Below are 14,958 nucleotides of genomic sequence, written 5' to 3' on the forward strand. Positions count from 1 at the left end.
GTCTGGAAACACAGAAACATAGAAAAGTTATATATACAGAGATTAACCCCTTCTCTGGTAGAGGTGTAACTCCATCACCAGCAGCATCATTAGCCAGCCCAGAAGTTCTTGTCTGGCTAATACCAGCATGCAGAGCATGCTGGCACTAGACAACCAATAGTGACACAACGCCTGCCCCTGTGCCGCCATGACCTCCCTTGGGTTACATGGAGAACTTGGACTTGGTGATGGAACAAGGGTAATTTTAAGGGATTATTTTATTTTTTTAAGTTTGAGAGGGCAGATTTTCCCCTGAATCTTTTATCTGAAAACAGAATATATTATTCTAGAACATCTGGAGTTCCAAAGGTATTCTACCCCTGTTCTAGAAGGTCCTAGGCACTTGGTCTATAAAACTATAGACCATATGTATGTCAGGGTTATTTACTAGAGTGTATATTGAAATGTTTTAGACCACAAAAGCTGAAATAAAAAAATTCCAATTCAGCTTCATTTTCTTTTTAACAGTTATGGCTTATACTTTAAAATTCACCATGTACTCACTTTTAAATCATGCAAATTAACACTTTATTGAATAACTATAATAAGGCCTAGCTCAACTAATAATTGCCCCATCATATATTTAGATGGGTAGGCTCCATTAATGTTCAGTCAAAAGGCACATTCTAAATTAGGCTTGTGAATTCATTTTAGGCCGAATTGCAATAAGTCCAAAAATCGGCTTATCAGCGAGTCATCTGTATTCCATAACTCTGAAGTGCCATATGGACATATAAAGCTTTATAATATTGTAAAGCTTTGCGGAATAGGTTGGCGCTTTTCTTTAACCCCTTAACCCCTTAAGGACACATGACATATGTGACATGTCATGATTCCCTTTTATTCCAGAAGTTTGGTCATTAAGGGGTTAAAGGCCAGTTATAATAATAATAATAATAACGATTTAATCTTTAAACATCCCATAAATAAATAAAAATATATGATTAGAGCTAATAAATATATCGACCCATCATTGGTATAAAAAAAAAATGTTCCATAATTTCCATTCCTGTCCCTTGCATAAATTCTGGCAGTGAAGGGGTTGATATTCAGTAATTAGCACCCCTTTCTCCCCACCCCATGGCTGGCCTGATCACAAGCCTGAGTGATAGATGCAGGAGGGAGGAGTCTGTTTTGTGAGCTGCTGAACATTTTGCAGAGACTTGCTGATACTTAGTCATTCTCTTTCAGCTGCTACTGCTACTCCAGAACAGGGGAGAAAATGCCTTGGGGCTACTTCCAGTCTCCTCTTTTACTGCTATTATCTTTTTATCCCATCCTATTCTCTCAGACTATTAAGGCCACAGACTCTGAAGCAGATCAAACACAGATTCCCACAGGTAAGGGAACAATCAATGTAAAAGGGAACATGGGGATTAAGTTTCTGATTTTTACAAGATCAGATGGTTTGAATGATTCTGTGATCTCAAGCAGCAGTCAGACAGCCCCAGTTGCTGTTTACAAGCAGGACACAGAGTTCATGTGTTGTTTGGTGTAACAAGGGCTTTCAACGTCTCACTTGACTTGATTTAGCTATTGTAAAAGGAGACTGCTTGTGTGTTTTGTTCTTATTAGGAAATGCTCTCTGCCTGCACTGTTACTTTGATAAACCTTGGTATTGGATGATTCATTAATCTGTGCAAATCTAGTCCTTATTAAAGGAAAAAAAAATAATATAAATATATATATATTTTTTAGTAACTTTGCCAGGTTTTCTGGAGTTTGTCTATCAAGTTGAGGTGGCTGTAGAATAGCAGGCTTGTGTTTGATTCCTTTGTAAGGTGTTCAGACAGTGATTCATTGAGAGCCCAGCCCGGCTGATTACTCCATGGCACAGACTTGAGATTTGTTGATTTAACGCATTCCCCTGCACGTACAAGCATCCTGCTTGACCTGAGGACTTTGTCCACGTAACCTCTCTCCTTCTGTGAATGGAAGAACGAGGTGTATTGAAAAGCCATTGCAGAACCCTCTGGCAGTCCACTGGTTAATAATGTTCCCTTTTTTTGTTCCCCACAAGCCTGCATTGTGGATGAGCTAAGCAGTTAACTTGACCTGATTTGTCCTCAGATGGCTGGAATGTGAAATTCCTGACTTTCTGTGTTCTATGGAACTATATACATGTAGCCATGCATGATTCCATTTGAGAGCGAAAACCACTACATAAAAACTACAATGACTAATGGGCTTGTATCTAGTGCAAGAAATACATCCTGCTTTAATTTTAGTTTCTGCTGGGAAGTCCAAGTTCTCAACATGTCCATTAAAAAGGAAAAAAATACTTAAGCTTCTAACATTTTGTTCAGAAAAGTGTGTTTTTGGGTTGTCTTTTTTTTTTTTTAGCACTTCTTCTGTATGGTAAAATATTCTCTACATTTCAGTATGATTTAGCTATGGAATTAAGAGATTGGCCATACACTGGGTCACTGTCTTTTATAAAACGTTTTAGCTTGGATACATTTCCACCTCAAGGAAAATTAAAAAAAAAAAAAAGTTCTGTTTGGCAGTGGACTGCATTTAAAGCGGCCCTTGGCATTTTATACAGCTTTAAATGATATATGCGTTTTTAGATCTGAGTTCTGCTTGTTATTCCCAGACCCAAGTCCAAAGGATTTTTATTTATTTATTTTTTTTCCTATATCAACCAAACACTCTTACATGGCCTGTGGGACTTTAATTATGAGTAAGAGCAATTTAGGCTCATTAAGGAAATTGGTTACTTTCTGTTGTAAGATCTATTAGATTTATATTACACAATGTGGAATTGTTTGTATCCACATCTTGAACTATATTAGCTTTACTTTGTTCTGAATATAACCATAACACTTTGAGAGTTTACAATCTCACAAGAAACACAAGATTAACCCCTTTCTGCGGAAAGAACATTGGCTCTGTATGAGAAGTGATTTTAAATTTTGTCTTGTCCCCCCTCTCTCTTCCTCAACACTCTCTTAATGAAATATCTTGTGTGCGTTCTGTCCACCATAGGTACTTACCTGGTTAATTTATATGGATGCACCAGCCCCTTCATGACAGCATGCTATGATGGTAATGACATAAAGCAGTTTCTCTAACCTTTCTCAGGAAGAGACCCTGTACAATCTTGTTCTAACACAAGGCTGCCCAACAGGTAGATCCTCAGATAATGTAGACCTACAACTCCCATGATGCTTTGTCATTCTAAGGGCATACAATGCATCATGGGAGTTGTAGTTCTACAACATCTGGGGATCTACTTGTTGTGCAGCCCTGTTCTTGCACAGCGAGCAAGCTGTGCTTTTCACCCAGATCAGTTTTACATGGGAAATTCCATGTTTATGGCTCATGATTATATATGTTCTTCAGTTTTGGGTCATAAAGAGATCTCTGATCACTGCATGGAGTTCTGTGCATTCAGAATACTATCAAATAATGTACAAGGAGAGCTATAGGGATCCTTCTGCAACCACAAGTAGCGGGCTCCAGTATGACTTCAACTACCATTACTTATATAGCACAAACATATAATGCAGTGCTGAATAACAGGCGAACAAAACATACACTAAATTCTAACCAAACATGATTGACTTACTTGAACAGAAGATGAAGAGGGCCCTGCCCAAAGAGGCTCACAATCTAAAAGATCAGCTTCATATGATTGACTTTATTGTGAGAAGCTGATGATGTGAATTGTTCAGACAGCTAACATGTTTAATTCATTTATGAAGCAAAGAAGAAGATATCCTAAGTTCAAAAGAATGTCTGTCTGTAAAACTCTTGTGGGTTGGCTTACATTAGTAATATGGGTCAATGAGTTGGCCAGATAAATGCAGCAGTTGAACATATATTAAGTTAAAAAAACTTGACTTCTGGCTATTTAACAGAATTATTCACTAAACTCTGATTTTTCATGACTTCTAAATAGAAGAACATAGGTAAAAATAGCCAAGATGTGTGTGTTGTATTTTTTTTTTTTCTCCTTGATCAGTTATTTTTACCTTAGTTTTTGTCATTATGAAATAATTTGCAAAAATGCAGAGTTTTGTGAATAACCCTTGATGTTTCGACTGTTGGGGTTATTCACTAAGGTGAGAGTTTCTTAAAGGAAATTAAAGTGAATTCCATACCCCAAGCCAACGTAGTCCAATTGGAAGCATGGCCAACTTTTTTTCCAGTTTATAGAAGTTGGTAAGGCTTTGAGCTTGTCTACTTTGTCTTTAGATTTGAAATTCACTTTGAATTCATGAAAATCATTTTTTTTAATGAATAACTCTGTAAAGAGTATTCACTAAGTTTCAAATTGTAGAACATTGAAAACCAAATGGTAAAATAAGGCTTGAATAGCTTAACTGGGAAAAAAAAAATCTCAAGCTTTGGGTATTTTAGCCTAAACGTTACATCCAGTTTTCTACAATTTGTAATCTTTTTAAATTCTGGAGTAGTCTCTCAATCTTACCTGAAAGGGCAATATAGCTATTTGCTAAATGCAATTCAGAGAACCAAATCTGGAAGGCGGGGTGGGGGCATTTCGTACCTGCTACACAATGCTGGGATTTATTAATGAATCACTGGTGGTAAAATGGAAACTATCGAAAAATGTAGGCCAAAAGTTCTCGAACTTCGCTTTAGTCCTACTTTGCACAAAATAGCAGTTTAACAAGAAATCCAACTTGGTCATTTTTTTACTTTTTTCATTTATTTATTTTTTTTTTTTTTAACCCCACCATTCACCTTTTGGTGACCTAAGTAGATATTAGGACGGACAAGAACTGAACATCTGGAGGCTATTCAGCTGCCATTTAATTGATTTCCACATGTCCAGTCACCTCAACATGGAGGTGCAGCAGATCTGATCAAGCAAGCATTTGTTTTTTAGTTTGTATGGATTTGTGTTATGAACTCCACACCACATTTGCCATATCTATTTTTTTACAAATACATATGAATATAAAATTTACATAGTCTGTATATTAATCTGTAGATGTAAAATAAAGGTTTGGACCAGGTCTGAGGGCCTTTTATTGCTCCAGCTAATCGCCCCTGAAATCCCCTGTGTCCATCCGCTGGTCACATAGATGTCAGTGATGCTGGCACTATGCTATACATGGCTAAAGTCAGCACTGTATTTATTTAGTCTGAGTCAAACCAGCATAGAGTGAAGGCACCAGTGCAGTCTTTCTTTGCTGCCTGGAGAATCTGTAGTTTCAATATATAAATAAAAGCGGATAGCGATACCAACTATTTAAGTAATTGTAGTGTGAGAAAACAATGCTTTTATTATATTTCCAGTAAGTAGATGTCTTTCTTTTACTGGGTTCCTCGTTTCTCCCAGAACAAGAACAATCTCAATTAGCAGCAAGTGTCTGTCAAACATTCCTCTGGAAGCAGGCGGGTTAGACTACTGGCAGGAAGGAGGATACTAGCACTAAATATTTACTTGTAATTATTTAAATATTTACTTGTACTGCTTTCATGCATCAATCCCAATTTATAAGCAATGCATTTTTTACTCCTTTTATAGTGTAGGCTAAAAAAAATATATATTCCTTTCTTTCTTCACAGTGCATTACATCTGTTTTGATTGTGTGATGATGATACAAACTCTTTGCATTTGTGAGATCTACTTTTTTTTTATTTTAATTTTTTTTTTTTTAGTCCCTGGAAAAACTAGTAAACCTGTCATTTGTATGGCTGCGGGCATCTATTTGTGGCATTTTATTTTTGGAAAAACTCCCTCCTAGCTCCCTCCCTGCTTCCTGTGTTAGGTATATAGACATTTGAACAGCTGCCTCGGGTAAATAGCAGGACAAACACCGAATGAATAAATTTGGTTACTGCAAAAAAAAGTAGTTCTGTAGGTTTAAAAAAAAAAAAAAAAAATCCACTTTAATAAACAGGGGTAGGATGATACACCACCATGAATTATTTAGTAGGAGTTTAGATAAAAGATGCATAATTAAAAAATATAAAATCCAACAATGACCAATTCCACTTCACCTATAGAGCTTTCTTCTTCTCTTTTTAGCTTGCTAAAGTGAACATCCCTCTAATGGTTTTAATATAGACAATAAATATTAAACTATATTAAAATGGCAAATTATAGTGGCAGATCATAGGCATAGTTTTCATGGATTGTTTGTGTGTTCACAAATGCTGCAAAGTTATCCACGTTATATACCAATAACATACTGTAAACTGTCTGTGTTTTTTTATTTTTTATTTTATTTTTTTTTTAAGTCTGCTTTTGGGTGAAACGGTTTCTTTTCTGTGGCAAAGCAGGAAGTGCTATATTTATTTTTTCCAGTCTCTAGATTATAACTAGGTTTTCCCTCTGTTTAAAATGCATTTTTTACATTGTGCTAACTTGAGCCATGCAAAGCATCCCTCCCCCCCACCCCCCTAATTCCTGTAAAAGTAGAATAGTCCTGGCTCCTGACATATAGCTTGTCATAAAGGGTTAATTCACTTGTAACAGGTAGGTTATCAAAAAGCTGTAAATATTGATTTCCAATGGTCTTTGGGAAGGTTTCCCCATTTTCACATCGTAAAATAAGAGTAAAAAACAAAACAAAACATAGTAACTGTAGAAATAACTGTACAATTAATATTTTGCCAACATTCCAATGTGTTACAATTTTACAATACTGTTCTAAAACCATAGACTGTCACATGATGAGAACAGTAAATGGCTTGGTTGAAATGAGCATAGAAATACATTATAGGAGACCATTTTATGGTTTACAATAACTTGAATTTTGCAATCAGTGCTTGTTTTCTAAAAGATAATTGAGATCAATGAGTAATTCTGTTTATAAAGCCACAGTGCTCATTTTTTAAAAAAAAGTTTTGGTGGTAGCATTCGTTTTTATTATGTTTGACAGCAATTTCCATGTGATATTACTGTAGCGGATTGTCCACCGGGGAAGGGGGATTCAATAACCGACTGCAGTTGCTGTAAATGTGAGAAAGGACCTTTGTGCTACAAGTGAGAGAATTTCAAGGTTTTGAGAAGATTGTAGAATTGGTTTAGTGAAGTACTAATTCGGTGATTGCTAACCTTTTGGCTTTACAGCTGTTATAGATTACATTGATTTCCTAAAGAGATTAGCCAGACTATTGGCTATGTAACGGCTAAGAATAATGTGATCTGTCTTCATACCTTTCATGGACAACCGAAAACAGGACCGTAGGTTTTTGTCTAACTTCTATTTCTAAACCCTTGTTGTGCTCTTATGACTTATTACAAGTAAGCATAACATTTTTGAAGAAGTGGATAATTGTCCAAATAGACTTTTTTTTTTTTTTTTTTTCAGCACATTTTTTAACTGGCTTTTACAGGTGTATTTATTATATTTTTTTTGTGTGCTTCCACTGAACCTTGTTACCAAGCTGGCAGATATATTGAATAGAGCTTGCTCTTTTTACTTCATTTTCCACAATGCAAACCAAAAATTGTATTATAAAGATTTTACAACTTCATTCTTCCTCCGCCAAGGGGAATTCCTGACAGAGGCCTTTTGGCTGTGTCTTTATGGCTTGGTAGCACACTCTACAAGCACTTAACTAGCATTGATAATACCATTGGTATGTGTTTATATGTAATTCATTTTTTTTTTTTTCGAAAGTTAGAATTGCATATTACGAACATTTTAAATGTATCCTTCATAGTGAAACAGTTGATAATGCCATATATCAGACATGTGATCTATAAAAAAATGTGAGTCTTTCACAATACTATCAGGAACGTGCATATTACACAAAGGCCCAATTTCTGCTGGCTTAATGACCATTGACTAATTAGCCATGGCAAGTATTGTATATATTTCCCACCACCGATGCCTGCGGAAATCCTTGGTGGTGTTTGAGAGAGGCAGCATGTTGTAACAGTACCTTCACATGGTAGTCAGATATAGGGTGTTTGGTCAACTGATGTAGTCACTGTGACTGTGTTTGATGGTGAATCCTTTCCTTACTGTGAAGGTTAAACCTGTGAAAACTCTGAAGAGTTTGAAAGTCTGGCAGTCAGCCATCTGCACTCACCTGACACGGATACCATGTTGGAACTACTTCGATGGTTGCAACAAATAGCCTGCATGCTTACTACACAAACTGAAGGATTTATATGGGAAAGAGATCAAGAGTAAGTTTCCTCTTCTATTCATACATGTTGATTGCCGCCCAATCCTTCCCTTTCACTTGTTCTCAAACATTCCCCTTCCCCTCCAGTAAGGGATGAGTGATGTCACCAGTGGAGGATTGGGTTAAGCAAGAAATTGGCCTGGGATAAGTTTGAAGTGCAGAACATGAGTGTTTTTGGTGTAAGCCTGGCTCTTGGGACATGTCATTTAATGCATCCATTGAGACCGTCTCTGTCACATCATGCAGATGCATCCGCTGTGTGAATTTATACTCGGGTTATATCAATCATAAATCTATAATGGAGAAACAAGAACTCAAATATAGAACTTATAACTATAGAAAAATAAAAAGAAACCTGGTCATACCGTTGTGCTCAAAATATTGCATACCCTAGCAGAAATTGTACATTTTGGCATTGATTTTGAAAATATGACCACTATCATTTAATAAATAACACTTTTTTTTTTTTTTTTTCTTTGCATGATCTTATGAACCCATTTATTATCACATCGTTGTTGCTTGGCTTTTTTTTTTTTTTTTTTCAATCATAACAGAAATCACACAAATGCCCCTGAGCAAAAGTTTACATACCCTTGAATGTTTGGCCCTGTTACATACACACAAGGTGTGACACAAACTGCTTAAAATGGCAATTCGAGGTTCATTTCCCACACCTTTGGCTTTTAATTGCAAATAGTGTCTGTGTATAAATGGTCAGTTTTGGTTCTTATGTGGATGCAATGAGCAGGCTAGATAATGAGCCATGGGGAGCAGAAAAGAACTGTCAACATACCTGGTAATGGAACTTTCTAAAGATGGAAAAGGATATCAAAAGATATCCAAACCCTTGAAAATGCCAGTCAGTACTGTTCAATCACTTATTAAGAAGTGGAAAATTCAGTTATCTCTTGATGCCAAGGTCAGGTAGACCAAGAAAGAATTGTTCAGGATATAAAGAAAAACCCACAGGTAACCTCAGGAGAAATACAGGCTGCTCTGGAAAAAGACGGTGTGGTGGTTTCAAGGAGCACAATACGATGATACTTGAACAAAAATGAGCTGAATTGTCGAGTCGCCAATGCCACAAAAAAGCCTGGCTCAAAATATGCCCGACAACACTTTGACATGCCTCACAGCTTCTAGCACACTGTAATTTGGAGCGACAAGGCTAAAATAGAGCTTTATGGTCACAACCATAAGCGTTATGTTTGAAGAGCGGTCAACAAGGCCTATAGTGAAAAGAATACCATCCCTACTGTGAAGAATGGTGGTGGCTCACTGATGTTTTGGGGGTGTGAGCTCTAAAGGCATGGTGAATCTCGTGGAAAGCTGAATGCAGCAGGTTATCAGAAAATACTGGCAGACAGTGTACATTCTTCTGCAGGAAAACTGCACATGGGACACTTTTGGACTTTCCAGAATGACAATGACCCTAAGTACAAGGCCACGTTGACTCTGCGGTGCTTACAGCAGAAAAAGGTGAAGGTTTTGGAGTGGCCATCAGTCTCCTGACCTTAATATCATCAAGCCACTCTGGGGAGATCTCAAATGTGTGGTTCATGCAAGACCAAATCTTTGCATTACCTGGAGGAATTTTGCCAAGACAAATGGGCAGCTATACCACCTGCACGAATTAGGGGCCTCATAGACAACTATTACAAAATACTGCATGCTGTCATTGATATAAAAGGGGCAATACACAGTATTCAGAACGAAGGGCATGCAGACTTTTGAACAGGGATCATTTCATTTATTTATTTATTTATTTTTTGGTACATATATTACCAATTCTCCAAGGGTATACACAATTTTGAGCACAACTGTATATCACATATACCAAAAACAGAAAAAAAACACTGTCTAAATACATACCAAGATAAAATGGATAATGCAAGATGGTAGTATGAGAGGCAAGGGACACCAGAGCAAAAATGTATAGAAATCCTAAAGTTTCAGCAAGGCTGCCTTTATCAAGGGAACATGAAAAACACAGGGTATAATGTTCCTCAAACACCTTTAAATCAATGACCAGTCACATCTAGATGATGGGTAGCCACCCATACAGACAAAACCTCCCAACCATGATCATGGATGTTGGGGGATGAATATAAACATAAACCATAAATATATGTAATCAAGGCAATGGCGTACTAAAGGGGGGGCGGTACCCGGGGCGAACTTTAACAGGGGTGGCATTTAAGGGACCAGCCGCTTATGAGAACATCCAAACTCGTAACCCATCCAGCAGCAGCAGCAGGTCCTCTGTTCTCGCAATCCGCAAGAGTGTTGCTGCGGGTTGCCATAAAACAGAGGAACCTGCTGCTGGATGGGAAGCGTCCATCTATGCTGAGCCACCAGGACCACCCGTCGAGGACAGGACGGGCAGGTAAGTGTCAGGGAGGAGGAGAGGGGAAAGGGGGGGGGGGGGGGCAAACCAAACACTTCCCAGCATTTATTCCACACAACACACACTGCATCTGCATACATTATATACGCTGCATACACTATACAAGCACACACTTATACATGTCTATCTATGTGTCTGTATGTGTCTGTATGTGTGTATGACTGTGTTTCTATGTGCAAACATCTCAGCATTTCGTCTACACTACACACAAATACAACCCAGCATCCAAATGTCAACACTACATAAAAACACACAGAAAAATGCATGCCTGCATTTAAATGCCAATACGTGCAAACACACCTGTACATTCACTCACATATACTCTATACAAAAACATGCTTACATTAAAAATATACAAACACTGCTCAGTGCTAAATACGTTTAAAAAATTTAGTGGTTGATTTTTACATTTTAGTGGAGGGGGAGGGGGGGATGGCAAATGCTCCAGGTACGCCCCTGAATCAAGGTAAACATGAATGATAAAGTGAGTACCTCACAGATTAAAGACAATTTACATAGGTCCCCTTGCTCTTCAGATTTGTTGTAAAAACTTGTTTAACATATGTTCTCAAGGGGATATTTTTAAAGTGTTGTTAAATGCAAATACATTACAGCACAACATCCACATATCCAAGCAACGGATTGAATGAAGCCCTGCGCTACAGATCATAGCTGATTTGCATGCACACAAACACCAGAGGTGTGCATGCTCCAAAGACAATTTGAGCCACCAAACCAAAGCTCACATTCACAGGGCATACATGCAAAATACTAAGATTGCGAGCGCGCTCCATAGGGACCAAAAAACACAGATGCTGTAGGGGAAAACCATAAGGGAACGGAGTCTTGGAATGCACTTGCGTCCCAATACTAAGGCATATAAAAATGCATGATGAAAAAACCTAACCGAAGACCGATGCAAAGAAAAAAAAAACAAAAAACATTTCACCGAAAGTTAAAGTGAGAAAATCAAACAGAACAACTTAAATCCTGTGTGGAAACAAAAAATAAACCAAATGTAGAAAATTTAGATACAAAGGTGTGAAACAGGAACACCACAAATAAATATAGACCAACCACATGAGATGCATAATTTTACTGCGCGTTAAGTGAATATTTAGGTTCAATAGAACTGACTTAATGTCATATGACTCATTCAAGTTTTATATCCAACAGTAAAATATATATTTTTTTTAACTTAATTTTTTATAAGTGTAGTTGCTTTGTGAAAGTTATGTATAAAATTGTAAAGTGTGGCTTTTATACAATACTACTGGGCAGCATCAAGTTAGCTGTTATACTGAAACTTCCTTGCTGGCATCTAGGAAGCACAGATTAATTCTAAAGTAGATCCAGTAATTCTGTCCTGTGTTACTGGCTTGCCAAGACAATTTTTTATTTTTTTATTTTTTTGGTAAAGGCTAATACAGTTTGGATTTCTTTAGATATTTTACAGAACTCCATATCATATTTGATCTTGAATGAAGAAAATGGATTTAATATACTATAGATAAACTTGAATATGTAGTTCAAGGAATAAAGCTAATATTTAGCATATTTAGTAAAGGTAGACACAGAATACATAGGGATTACAAAATACATTTTATTTTGTCTAGATAATCTTTTAATTTTCGTAAAAAAGAAAATGACTAAACCATCTTTAAAGCTACTCCGCTGCTCAAATACAAAAATAAAAATCCATGAAAACATGGATTCAGTACTTGTACGATATTTAGCATACCGCAGTACAAAAATAAAGTGGCTCGATCCTTCTTTGTCTACAGTGCACGCAATTATAGAATAACCCCAGACACACCTGCTCCCCATTCACACATGAGATTTTGTAACTGAGTCACATGACACCGGGGAGGGAAAATGGCTAATTGGGACCAATTTGGACATTTCCACTAAGGGGTGTAGTCCCTTTTGTTGCCAACGGTTTAGACATTAATGGCTGTGTGAGTTATTTTGAGGGGACAGCATTTTTTTTTTTTTAACTGCTCACCCAGTCTCCACTCCTTCAAAAATCATTAAAAACCCACTTCTTCATAAAGCATATCAATTAAACTGTAAATAGCTCCCGACTGATTCCGCAACGGTCATTAGTCATTAGTCTAATACTTTCCTTACCTTTTTGTATCACTTTACTCCACTCACTTTAGCTTGTAAGCTCATTGAACAGGGCCCTCAACCCTTCTGTTTCTGTGTGTCCAACTTGTCTGGTTACAACTAAATGTCTGTTCGTCCACCCATTGTAAAAACAAGGACATACCTGAAAACAAGAGAAATCTCAATGTATCCATCCTGGTAAAATATTTTATAAATATGCATTTTCTTTCACTTCATTGTATATAAAATTGCTTGCAAAAACTGAAGATCTCTTGCCCAGAAGTCTTTGCATTTCTAACCCAGACGAGATTCCCAATGTAGGTTTTGCAAGGCAGGTGCTCTGAGCAATTACTGCCTCTTGAGTTTAGCTCCACTGAGCTAACAAAACCAAGAGGTCACAGGACCTGTTGTATAACTTGGTGTAACCAAGTTAATTTATAAAAATGGCAATTTCTATTAAAATGTTTACTTTTTGTAAAATGAAATTAGAGGGCACACTCTTCATGCAAGTTGGAGTTCTTTTGGGGTATGTAGCGTTCTGCTTCTGTGCGTTCACCATGCAGAGCAAATATCATCCATGATGTCTGCACGTTGGCTTTGGAATGTTATGTCACTCCGTTCCTATACTCTGTAGGGAGTTTCCGTAACAACCCGTGTGGGGTGTTTTTAATTTTATTTTTATTTTTTTTATAGGGTTTTCTCCTAGGCTATACATTTGCTAGCACAATGTATAGATAAAATCGTATACTCAATCTAATAAGATAAACTACAGATCCTGCCTGCATTTGATTCTTAACCTAGTATAGTGAATAACTACTGACAGCTGTGCCACTACTGGAGTTGTTCTAACTTGCTGACTTGATTCTTCTTGTAAATCCGCTTCAGTTTAGTAATCTAAGCAACTCAAGACTCCATCGACTGACCTATATTTAGCCATTGAGTGGGCACTTAAGAGGTTCCTGCAAGAAGCCTCTTGATTGGTTAACCGAGAGAGTTATAGAAAAATGAATTGTAAAGATGTGTTGCTAAAGCAAACATGGTACCAGTACAATCTTTCAGCTAGAGAATGAATAAAGATTAGTTCTAGCATCAGAATAAAATGGGTTTGCTAAAGTAGTTAAGTGTACAGCAAGCATCTCAAACTTGCGGCCCACAGTAAATATATTTGTGGTCCACCTGCCCAGAGGCCGCATTGTGCTGTGGCTGTGACCAGCCACAAAACAGGAACAAGCGGTAAGAGCATTATTCCAGGCCGGCCACCGGATATGGACATACAGCATGGGAAATCGTATCCGGTGGCTGCGATACAGTGTGCAAAGTGTCTGCAGAGCAGGCCAGCCACTCCCCCATCCTCCTGCTCTCAGTGCCAGAGGAGCGCCTGACCTGCTTAAGCAAAGAAAAGCTGGGCTGGAATTGGAGGATGGGTGGCTAATCTTAAGGTAGGGGAAGAAAGGGAGGGCAATGTATTTGATTAAGGGGCAGTGTATTAGGGTCTGCATGGAGTTGCCGGACACTCCCTATGGAGATGCTTATTGGCCGCATTGTGTTTTGCCACACATTCACAATAGTCTTGCAGTGCTTTCCTATGGGAAAGCATTGGATTGGCTGAGATCATCAAGTCTGATCTCAGCCAAATTGAAGAGCACACTCATAAGACTTCTTCAAAATCAACAAGATAACATTCTTTGTTTTATTTTTTTTTTATTTTTACAGCTGTGCAAAGGCATACATTAACCATTTCAGTCACATTGCCAAAGTTTTCTTAATATGTCAAGGTAGTTGGACTGAAACATTGGTTATTTGCAAATGCATGTTTCCTCATATTCGCTCCTTTGTTTTCTTTGAAACCCCACAAGTGTCTTGATGTCCAGTGTGAGGCAACTTTTTTTTTTTTTTTTATACTGTACTTTTGGAAATAAACGTAAGTTTCTATGTAAACTAAAGTGTGTTTTTTTTTTTTTTTTGCAGCTCACATAAACCTTTGCGTTTGACCTGCTTGGTGTACAGTATGCGCATTAAACTGAAAAAGCAATCCCATGTTCCTACATAGTTGCTTTTTAATTATAGGCTTGCAGTATGATAACCTCCTATGCTTTTATTTTAAAATACACCTAAACACTATGGATGGAGTTTGTGTGTCCAGTTGATCTTCTAAATGCAGTCAGTGGGTGGTCTCTCATTGCTAAAATAAAAGATTCCAGTTTTTAGCATAAAATTTGGTTTAGGAAATCTATTTAAGATCTCCATAGGTTTTTATTGTGGTTTCAGTGAGACAGAGGCAAAGA

At 37.4% G+C, this 14,958-nt stretch overlaps 1 protein-coding gene across 2 annotated transcripts in view; it reads left to right on the forward strand.

Moving 5' to 3' along the window:
* Window positions 1–1,195: 1,195 nt before the first annotated feature.
* Window positions 1,196–14,958, forward strand: part of PLOD2 (procollagen-lysine,2-oxoglutarate 5-dioxygenase 2) — a 117,110-nt gene continuing 103,347 nt past the window's right edge. For both annotated transcript variants that reach the window (XM_063442489.1, XM_063442490.1), the window contains exon 1: window positions 1,196–1,379. In XM_063442489.1, coding sequence (XP_063298559.1) covers window positions 1,262–1,379 — 118 coding nt within the window. In that variant the 5' untranslated portion in view covers window positions 1,196–1,261. The remainder of the gene's footprint in view (window positions 1,380–14,958) is intronic.

Source organism: Pelobates fuscus, chromosome 2, assembly GCF_036172605.1.
Source record: "Pelobates fuscus isolate aPelFus1 chromosome 2, aPelFus1.pri, whole genome shotgun sequence".
NCBI lineage: Eukaryota > Metazoa > Chordata > Amphibia > Anura > Pelobatidae > Pelobates > Pelobates fuscus.